Source organism: Telopea speciosissima, chromosome 9, assembly GCF_018873765.1.
Source record: "Telopea speciosissima isolate NSW1024214 ecotype Mountain lineage chromosome 9, Tspe_v1, whole genome shotgun sequence".
Lineage (NCBI taxonomy): Eukaryota > Viridiplantae > Streptophyta > Magnoliopsida > Proteales > Proteaceae > Telopea > Telopea speciosissima.
The window spans coordinates 59,018,785-59,029,433 of NC_057924.1; the positions used below are offsets into that span (position 1 = coordinate 59,018,785).

The window sequence follows — 10,649 nt, forward strand, 5'->3', positions numbered from 1 at the left end:
ACTGGTGAAGCTAAGGTCATTCTCTTCACTGGTGTTCCCTACAAGGATACCTGCAACTCATTTTCCCCAAACGATTTGGGGAAGATGAGTTGCAGGTTTTTTTTCCTTTTCTTCCAAGGGCATTTTTGTTAGTTTAAATCATATTTGTAACGTTGTTAGCCATAAACTGACGGAATGGATGCATGTTTAAGTGTTTGTAAACCTTAAGGGGTACACAGAATTATCCAAAACTGGGGGATTTAATTATACTTCTATTAAACCTCATGGTTGGTATGTGTAAATTTTCCAAAAAAAACACATTGTGGGGCCATTTATTCAAGTATTTTATAGATGGACTTCAAAAAATAAATTAGGATACAAAATATTTATTCCACATATAGACATATCAAACCTACTAGAATCTATTATTTGTACAACAGTTGCCAAACTATTTCTATTTCTAGCACACAAGTTATTCCTTAGAAATAGAACACGGAAGTAGAAACTAGTAGAAACCTTAGTTTGGTACAAAGGATATAAATTGAAAGAAGACTAATATTCACTCACTCTTTATTGTGAATAAAAAATTGTTAAGAACATAAAGTAGCATAATACAAAGCAAGAACAAGCACCCAGCTCAAACAGGCCATCATGAACATGCCGAACAAAGAAACTCAAAATAACACAACTAGAAACAAACTGAATGGAAAAACCCCAAGAGGAAGCAATCTTCACTCTTTATTATTGAGAGAGAAATTCTCTAAACCACCCCAAGAGGAAGCAGTATTCACTCTTTATTAGTGAGAGAGAAATTTTCTAAACCATTTGGCTGACTTCTTTGGAATTCTCTGCAAGTTTTCATTATTGAAGTTTACGTAGTAAATACCAAAGCGTTCTGTATAACCCAAACGCCATTCAAAGTTATCCAACAAAGACCACACAAAGTATCCCTTCACATCTACACCAGCACTGCAAAATGAAGGGAAAAAAAAATAAGTTTAACATTTCTTTAAAAAAAAATGGCAAAAGTTTTCATGTATGGCTTTGTATGTACTATGTACATGACTTGCATTAAATGCCAATCTAAAATGTCATAAAAACCCTTAGACCCCCTATTTAATGGAGTTGATGGGAGAATCTCCCGTGTACCAATACCTTCCCCCCTAAAAAAGATAAAATTTCTCAAATTTTCCTTAAGATAAATGATTAAAATCGCTCAAAATAACCGTAACATTTTTCTTTTATCTCTGGGTGCAAAGGAAACATAAAAATAATAATAATAATAATAAGACAAGATTAATGTGTCTTATTTATAGTACTAAATTTCCCTCTACCCATAGAGGACGGTACGTTCACCCACCATCCTAGAGTTTTAGTATGTTTCAAAATACCCTTCCGATACCCTTTCCCGCCCTGAGAGAAACTCAGACCTTTCTTATATAACTTTTGTTTCAAATGAATGTTTTTATATACATATATATATATATACTCACTCCATGGCACACTTAATGTAAAATAGATGGTCGTTGAGGGCTTGTTTTCTCTGAACATCATTGAGAGATTCATCCACTGTCAATGAGCTGTGTTGTGCAATTCCTACAAGAAAGCCCAATGGATTATATTTAACATCAAATTTATTAAGCACCCAGCAAGCAATACACTTAAAGAGTAATGAAAGATAGATTAATGGTTTTACCATTCTCAGTGATGTAAATAACGGGGCCATTATATTTCTCCTTTATGCTAAGTAGAACATCTTGTATCCCTCTCGCATAGACATGGATCCAGTCTGAACCAGTCTGTATTTTCAGTAGTTGTTAATGCACATGATTCATTTAAACATGTATGACAATGTGATGCAATTAAATTTGCACAGCCTAATCTGAACCAGTCTGTTTTTATTTGCTAAATTAAAAATAGGGAAGTGGTCTCTGTATGGGAGCATGCACTGCCCCCTGTGTGTGCATGGTGGCCAATGGAAGCGAATGTCGAAGCATCGGGCGGGCGGTCATTACGGCCCAATCATGGGGGGTTGGGCAGTCATTTCAGCAGGTGCCGGAATGGAATCTCGCTATGATTAAAAGGTATATTTTGGAAAATGCTAAAACTTAAGGGGGTTATTTTGCGAACCCATAAGGGAAGGGGATTATTCCAATTCGGCGCATGCGATTACGGGAAGTGGTCTTTGTATGGGAATGTGTCCCCTATGTGGGCATGGCGGCCAATGGGAACACACGTAGAAGCATCAGGAGGGCCGTCATTACAGCCCATTCAGGGGGGGTTGTATATTCCCCCCAAAATAGTAGACCATCTTGATAAGTTTTTCAATTCTAACGAACTTTATTTGCTTTAAATAAATTTTCCCAAACCACACCATGTGTGACACTAGATTACAATTCCTTTTTTTGAAGACAGATTTACTCTCACAATTAATTTCACAATTGGGTATATGGGAGAAAATTCATACCGGTGGACCAATCGGGACTCCTTGTTTGCGATCTGTTACATCATATAACCAAAAAAACTCAGGAGTTGAAGGATTTAATTGTCAAGATGAACAAATAGTATTGCCCAATAATTTAAATAGAAAATGGGAACATGCTCTCGAGTTCTTAGCTGTAAAATTTGAATTTAGAACAAACCCACACCCCCTTGGTTTCACCTAAAGGTCCATTAAGCAGTGTTTGGACACATTCTTAATTGGAATGCATTATAGGTCGATTTCGTATTCTCAGATGATAAATTTAGTTGTTTTTATCGTCGGAGAATGTAAAATCGCATTAGAATGCATTCCAAGAATACAAACCAAACACCGCCTAATAGTCGGAGCACTTGGTGCACCTCAATTCCACTTTCAATTTCTTTCCCATTCAGTGGATTTGGCTCCTTCGCAACGAGGGGGCCGGGAAAGAGAGATGCTAGGGAGATGTAGAGGGAAGGAGGGGAAATGCTAGGGACAAGGGAGGGGGGAGTTGCAGAGGGTAGAGGGTAGGTCGGGGTGGTGTCGAGGCAGAGATGTGGATCAGTTGTGAGGGGTTTGTAGAGTGGTTGTAAGGGGCAATTTAAGCATTTTCAAATACCAGGGGAGGAAGCGAGGTCGAAGGTTGCTTTTTTTTTTTGGGGGGGGGGGGGGAGGGGGTGTGAATCAAAGAAGAAATTAGGCATAGGGGAGTTTGAGTCAATATAGCCTGGCTTTCCTCTAGCCATGGTGGGAACTGTAAACCGGGGGGTTGGTCATTTCACAGGGGGGGCGCCTGTGAAATGACCCAAACACCCCTGTTTTGGCTGAGCTAGATCCTCTAGCTCCCGCCACGGCTGGAGGAGAGCCGAATTCGGCTAAGTATAGGGGAGTTATAGTAAAGAATAATTGTGTTTTGTTGTTGAGAAAATTAATATGGATTTAATTGGATCAGCTCTTATTATATTTAACTAGAAAAAAAAAAAAAAAAAAAAAAAAAAAAGAACAAAAAAGAACAAAAACCCCTAGACAAAACATAACTAAATTAAGGTTTTTATTTGAACTTACTCAAGATTTTGTAGCAACCATCGGTGGAATAATTACCCAGAGGAGAGTAAGGGGCATGAGTAACATATTTTGCAGTATAATAGTTCACTCCAAGGAAGTCGTATGACCCTTTCAACATGTGAGATTCCTTTGGAGAAAACTTTGGCAGCCGGTCCCTGACAAGAAGTTGCATACTGCTTGGATAGTCTCCAAAGGTTACAGGATCCATAAACCTGATAAAAGAAAGCAAAATAAACGATTTGGTAGAAATCGATTTATTTTCATTAGTAAGGAAGAAAAATGTGAAAGTACTATGTATGAGGGGACATCCAGCCTGAACTCTAATTACTTAATAACTTGCAAGGAGAAAAGAAATTGAATCTATATACACTTTGAATAAACTACATTTTTCTTCTAAAAAAAAATCCAACAAAACCAAAAGGACAAAAACCTCAATGCTATATGTATAATCCCAAAAATAATTGCCAACATTAAAATCAACAACCAAGTGAGTAATTCTAATGAGTTGCGTTGCTCAATGCACCTTTAAAGTGCATGGAACGATGCATCATACTTGAGGATGCTCTTTTATACAGTTTCCAACAACAGATATATGCAATGGCTCATCTCAAATAATTAAAGACTGACTCACCATCCAAATTGAAAATCATTAGCTCTTGCAGCAGCTTCAACATCAGTAAATTTACTGGATAAAGGAACCATACTCTTAATACTCAATGTAATTCCAATCTTTCCCCGTTGGGATTTCTGTAAAAATTTAGTTAGCATGTAAATGAAATTTATCAGTCCCAACCACTATGAAATATTGTGCCACCATAACCATTAACCAATATGTATTTCAAATTTAATAAGGGAGAGAGAATGCTACTTGGGCGGGTTTAGTGCATTGCCTTGTGCCTATATAGAGGGGTGTGCAAAATGACCGCCACATTCTCATGGAAAGATAGAATTTTCCGAGGGCAGGATGATCATTTTGCATGCCCCTATGTTTGGGTACAGTGACAACACACTGCACGTGCCCAGGTAGCGTTCTCTCTCTCCTTAATTAATTACCTGGTAGTTGTTCCTGTAGAGATCCACTACGGCTGCATGAGCACGGAGCAGGTTGTGGCCTACTGTATATGGGTTTGTCCCAAGATCCTCAACATTGCCAGGAGAGGTGCCATCAACATATCCAAAACTGGTGAATTCAAATGGCTCGTTCAAGGTGATCCAATGCCTCACATCGTACCCAAATTGATCAAAGCAAATGTTTGCAAAGTCTCGAAAATCATCACTGCATGTTATGTATGGTTAGAATCAATGAGATTTGGTGTTATTTCAAATTTTGAGAAGGTTGCATGGTGGTTGAAACAACATATGGGAAAATGTTCTCTGTGGGGGATGGGGGGAGGGTGGGGCAGGCGTAGGCCCCACCTAGACACGGTGGGGGGGAAATGACCACCCCATCCCACATGAAAAGCAGAAATTTTGCCCCAGAGATGAAAGCGTGTGTGCTCTCATTGGTTGTGGCGAGCACATGGCCCTTGCACTCCCTCACAGAGAACGCTTTCTCAAAATATATGTATTTTGATGTCGTTAAATAGTTGAACTAAGAAGTTGTAACCTCACTTTTTGCCCCTTGTCTTATTCCTAAAAGTTATTTAATGTAGTAGTAATCCTGTCATTTCACATGGGCAATCTTTTCTATATATATATATGTGTGTGTGTGTGTGTGTGTGTATATGTGTGTGTGTGTATGCATGCATGTGTGGAAGAATAATTCACTGCTTACATGATTTTAGAATTCAAGAAACCACCATACTCATCTTCGAGGGCTTGAGGAACATCCCAGTGAAAAAGAGTCACAAAAGGCTCAATCCCTACACATATATACATTTAAGACAATTTAATATATAATATTTGGCATTTGTTATATGTTTGTTGAGAGAGAGAGAGAGATTTTACCTTTTCCATGAAGCACTTTGATGAGTTTTTTGTAATACTGGATGCCTTCCTCATTCACTCCATTACTTTTCTTCCCAGCTACGAATTTATAATTTTTAAGAAAATAAATAACATAAATTTATAATATCTAAATAGAAATAATATATAAAGCCAATGTTTCCTCAATCATAGTTGAGATCATAAGCTTGTATTAATGCAAGAGGGTTGGGATAGGATACACTCAGCCACACACATAAGTATGGGGTTTCTTCCTTGTCACTGTACTTAGTGAAGTATAATGCATTTTGTATTTTACGAAAGATGTCATTTTGTATTTTACGTTCATCTTCATTCGATAGCATTTTGGTCATTTTAGTGAAACTTTGAATCAAAATTTGAGCAACTTTCCTTGTTTACTTTGAACTAAAATTTGGCCACAAAGATGTATGTAAGGTCTTCTATCACACATTAATAAAAATCAAATTACACCTTATTTCAAAGAAATAAAAATCAAATGGAATAGAACAAAATTTGAATTAGCATAGGGGCATTTTCAATTTTGAAATCGAAAGTGATTTCACTTTTGCTCTTTAATGAGCATATGGTAATTTGATGGAAAAGTAGTAATTTCATGTTAAAAATAAAACACCACCCTTCCTTTCCTGATGTTCTCACACCACCCTCGCCATCACCTCTCTCTCCCAGAGAAATAAAGAGAATTTATTCTCAAAAATTAAACTACCAAATGGATTTCTTATTCTTGAAATATTTCAGATTGTTGCAATCAAAACAATTTCAATTTTTTGACCGAAAATCTATTTATTGATTATTTCATGAAATAAATCTGAAATTGAAATAGAAATCCTACCAAATATGGCGACTAGTTGATGGTCAAGGACATAAATTAAAGCACTCAGATTTATATTAATCATTGATAATATACCCAATACTAATATTCAGGTATTTAAGTATCTCACCTTTAGGATATCAATTGGTGCGGTTTCAGTATGGTACACTGCACATATTCTATACCGATGCCATGCCAAATTTTAATTTGGTACAGGTATCTCATACTGATATTATACCGAATTGATTGGATCCATGTATTGAGTATAACATCGGTACGGTATAGTGTATTTTCAGCATTATGCCCCTATACCCATGCCATATCGAATATCAACTTAATACTGGTATCTCATACTGATACCATACTGAATTTATATGGTACGATTGAGCATGGAAACAATATTTGTATACAATATACGATATATGGTACACATTGACACCCTTACCCCCACCCACCCCGGTAAGGCCAATATGGATTGGTAATTAGTCAAATTAAGCTTTTAAGGACGTCCGTGCATCTTACTTACTTGGTATTATTCTGGTCCATGCAATCGATAATCTGAAACCATTCAAACGCAACTCCGCCATCAAAGCCACATCTTCCTGTTTAGTGGAAAAACATCATCATCATCAACATCAACATCGTTACCATACCATACAAAACATTAAAGTTATGGGACGTGCAGTAGGTAGCCCCACAAAATGATCGCTACGTCCCAGTAATTTCTGCCTTTTTATGGGAGTATAACGGTTATTTTGCGTGGCCTTGTGTGTGGGCCGAAGAATTATGCAGTGCACGAGACTAAATAGCATCTTTTCTCCCTTAATTTATATATGCTCTAAATTCAAATCGAACATGCATGATTTTTGAAAGACTTGAGGGAACCCGCATCTACCTCCCATCTCAATGCTTAACCTTGTTTATCAAGGCAGATCATCATATTGATCGTTAGGGATGACCATAGGGGTGATAATCATAATGATCAAAACTCCCTTTATTACCATTCAGAGTTGGGTCCCACATTTCATGGATGGTGTGAGATCTAGTGGAGAGGTCCCCATGTGGGAAAAGGATCGTGAATCCTAGCTTGCAATATGAGCTATCGGTTCTCCTCTAGCTGTGGTGGGAGGTGGAGGGTCCAGCCCAGCAAAAACAAGGTGTTTGGGTCATTTCACAGGCACCCCCTCCCCCCCTCCCCCAATTGAAATGATCAAAACCCCCTTGTTTTTGCTAGGTTGGATCCTCCACCTCCTGCCACGGCTGGAGGAGAGCCAGGTCTAGCCGTCCAAGTCCCCATTAGCGTTTACGCTTTTTAAGATTTGTCATTTGCTACTGGCAATGGTGAAGGTGGATAATCAAAATTTCTTATATTTCCAATCTCTGTATGCCTAGATATTAATTATATACTATTTTTAATGTATTATTTGTTATTTTTAATAATAAAAAAAAGAATAATTACTGAAACATACAATGCCCCACCTACCATAATTTATTTCTTTGTAAAACCGCACCTACCATAATAAAATTTAATTAATCAAGTAATTAGATCATGAGGATGTATGGTATGTATTACCAGGTATAGATGATAAAAATCTACGGCCACATCTCCATTCTTGCCATCCTTTATCTTATCTGCAGCCCACAAATTAAAACAAAGTTACCTATGTGAATACATTGTTATATATAATATAATAAAAGGGAGAAAGAACGTAAGTCGGTCATGCGGCACGACATGTATCTGCACCCAGACACAGCTGCACGTGAAATGATCACACAGCTGCACGTGAAATGATCGGTGCACTTCTGGTCCTTTTTGCCTTTCCAAGGGGATGCGTTTGTCCCATTTCACACATGGTTGTGTCTGGGGCCTCTGGGGTCAGTAGGTACAAGCAATGTTGTGCGACTGGGTGGTGTTCCTTTTCTCTATGTATAAATTGGGAAAGAGAATGCTACCCGGGCGCATGAGGGCTAAATGACTGCCATGCCCCTGAGAAATTCTGTCTTTCCATGGCAGTGCTGGGCGTAGGGGCAGCGCACCGCATGCACTCAAGTAGGGTCCTTCATCCTATAAAAATATTCCATATATTTGTTCATGCTTGCATAATAATTGAGAGAGAGAGAGAGAGAGAGAGAGACCAGGATTTCTATGAGTGTGGTGGTCCCAGTTGCTTACTCCTTTACCACCCTCAGTTGCGGCACCTTCATACTGAAGAACAAATATATATAGGGGTACGAGAAATTTGCAGTCAGTCAGTAATTGAGAGACGAGAGAATTCCTTGGCATGCAACAAACAAATATAAGTAATTAAGGAGTATGGATGTACCTGATAAGCAGATGATGCGGCTCCAAAGTAAAAATCATTTGGGAAATCACTTCGTTTCATGGGCTTCGTCCTACTAGTTCCATTGGTCCCACTGGAAATGGCATGTTCATGAACCTTCAACATCGTTGCTTCCATATTTTTTTTTTTGCTGATCTGGGAGAATCAGATGGGAGAGAAAGAGGGAGAGCCGGAGGAGACGGGCTAAAGAAAAAGAGAGAATGAGATAATAATGGTAAAATGGAGGAAAATAAAACTAAATAATAAATAAATAAAAAGAAAAGGTAAGGCCATTCCATTTGGATAAAAGACTCACACCCAAGCTCCATTACTTTAGGTCTGTTATCCGATCATGATTTTTCTGTCCAGTACAATTGCCCAGCTCCTCTCATAGGGGGTCGAAAATGATGACCTAACCCCTTGCCCGAACACACTGTCGGAGTGAAGTTAAGTTGTCATTTCCATCTCCCTGTGAGAGGAACTGGACAGAAAAAAAATTCTGATTTTCCTTCCTCGAAAAGGGAAGTGATGGCTTTTCTAGAAACTATGAGTTTTTCCAGAAAATGGGGTACTCCCTTTTTGAGGTTGGATTACTGGTCCATGTCAAAACTATGTATTAATTCACATGTTATTATATGACAGGAAAAAATGTGAAAACAACTACTTTCTTCAAGAGATAAGATTATATATTTACTGAATTAATCATTTTCCTATATTAGATCTATTCTAACATAAGAAAAAATAATATTTTCTATATCCCATGAAATGATTTATTCATGCATGTCCATAAACCATTAATTAGGGGAGAAGCATAGACGTACATACCTCAAACTTTCACTACAATTGTGAGAACCTCTAGCTTGTTCACACACTGTCCTTGTGTTGAAGAAGCTAGACAAACACAAACTCTAGATGAGAGGTGGACAATATGCTTAGTGTTATGGAGATCCAAACTTAAAGTAAAAAAGAAGATAAGAGAGGAGAAGAGAGCACCCAAAACCAACTAGGAGGTAATTAGGGCTTATGATCAGCTAGCAAATTAAACTGTACCCTTTCCTCCTCTCCACCTCTATTTATAGAGTTTGGATCCTTCTAGCTTGATAACTGCTTCTAGAAATTTTCTGTTTCCTATTAAAGAAGCAAGGCATAAGTGATCTTATTTACATAAGTATATACCAAAAAAGGAAAATAGCTTGAAATACTTAAAGTGGGGTACAGGGGAATCTAACTTGGTACTTCTCTATGGTTTCTTTTAATAAGAGCAAAGTTAGCATCTCTAACTTTTTTTTAACATGCAATCATAAAATGTCAGTAAAAAAAAATATTCCTTTTTTTCCCTTGTTTGAATGGAGTTTCAAATTGGTTCATCTCTCGAATCAATTTTTTACTTTTAAGAATAACTCTTTGCGTCTCTTATGATCTTAAAAGAATAATTCATTGCGTCATGCATCTTCCTTGCATGACAGAGAGAGAGAGAGAGAGAGAAATAATCATTTTCTCCCTTGCTTGAATGGAGTTTCAAATTGGTTCATCTCTCCAATCAATTTTTTACTTTTAAGAATAACTCTTTGCATCTCTTATGATCTTAAAAGAATAATTCATTGCATCATGCACTCATGCATCTTCCTTGCATGACGAGAGAGAAAGAAATAATCCTTTTCTCCCTTACTTGAATGGAGTTTCAAATTGGTTCATCTCTCCAATCAATTTTTACGTTTAAGAATAACTCTTTGCATCTCTTACGATCTTAAAAGAATAATTCATTGTGTCATGCATCTTCCTTGCATGACGAGAGAGAGAGAGAGAGAGATAATCCTTTTCTCCCTTGCTTGAATGGAGTTTCAAATTGGTTCATATCTCAAATCAATTTTTACTTTTAAGAATAACTCTTTGCGTCTCTTATGATCTTAAAAGAATAATTCTTTGCGTCTCATATGTGATGCCTTTAAATCTATTGAAGACATGAATCTTCCTTGCATGAGAGAGAGAGAGAGAGAGAGACGTCAAACCAAGTACGGGGGGATTCAATTAATCAAAGTTTGATGGCTCT

At 37.5% G+C, this 10,649-nt stretch overlaps 1 protein-coding gene across 1 annotated transcript; it reads right to left on the minus strand.

The window, feature by feature from the left end:
* Window positions 1–760: 760 nt before the first annotated feature.
* On the minus strand, window positions 761–8,725 carry LOC122639199 (beta-glucosidase 24-like). The gene is made up of 14 exons (XM_043832020.1): window positions 8,603–8,725; window positions 8,415–8,484; window positions 7,852–7,910; window positions 6,805–6,880; window positions 5,453–5,530; window positions 5,280–5,367; window positions 4,559–4,781; window positions 4,137–4,252; window positions 3,502–3,717; window positions 2,578–2,630; window positions 2,447–2,478; window positions 1,676–1,778; window positions 1,473–1,575; window positions 761–948 (listed from the first exon to the last, which is right to left on the minus strand). Exons 1-14 carry the CDS (start codon window positions 8,723–8,725, stop codon window positions 777–779), a joined length of 1,512 nt encoding a protein of 503 aa, XP_043687955.1. The 3' UTR covers window positions 761–776.
* Window positions 8,726–10,649: the final 1,924 nt, after the last annotated feature.

Coding starts and splice junctions, on each gene's coding strand:
- LOC122639199 (XM_043832020.1), bottom strand. CDS start 8,725: ATGTTGAAGGTTCATGAACATGCCATTTCCAGTGGGACCAATGGAACT. Junction 8,485..8,602: donor CCGCATCATCTGCTTATCAG/GTACATCCATAC, acceptor TTTGTTCTTCAG/TATGAAGGTGCCGCAACTGA. Junction 1,779..2,446: donor GAGTCCCGATTGGTCCACCG/GTATGAATTTTC, acceptor CTGAAAATACAG/ACTGGTTCAGACTGGATCCA.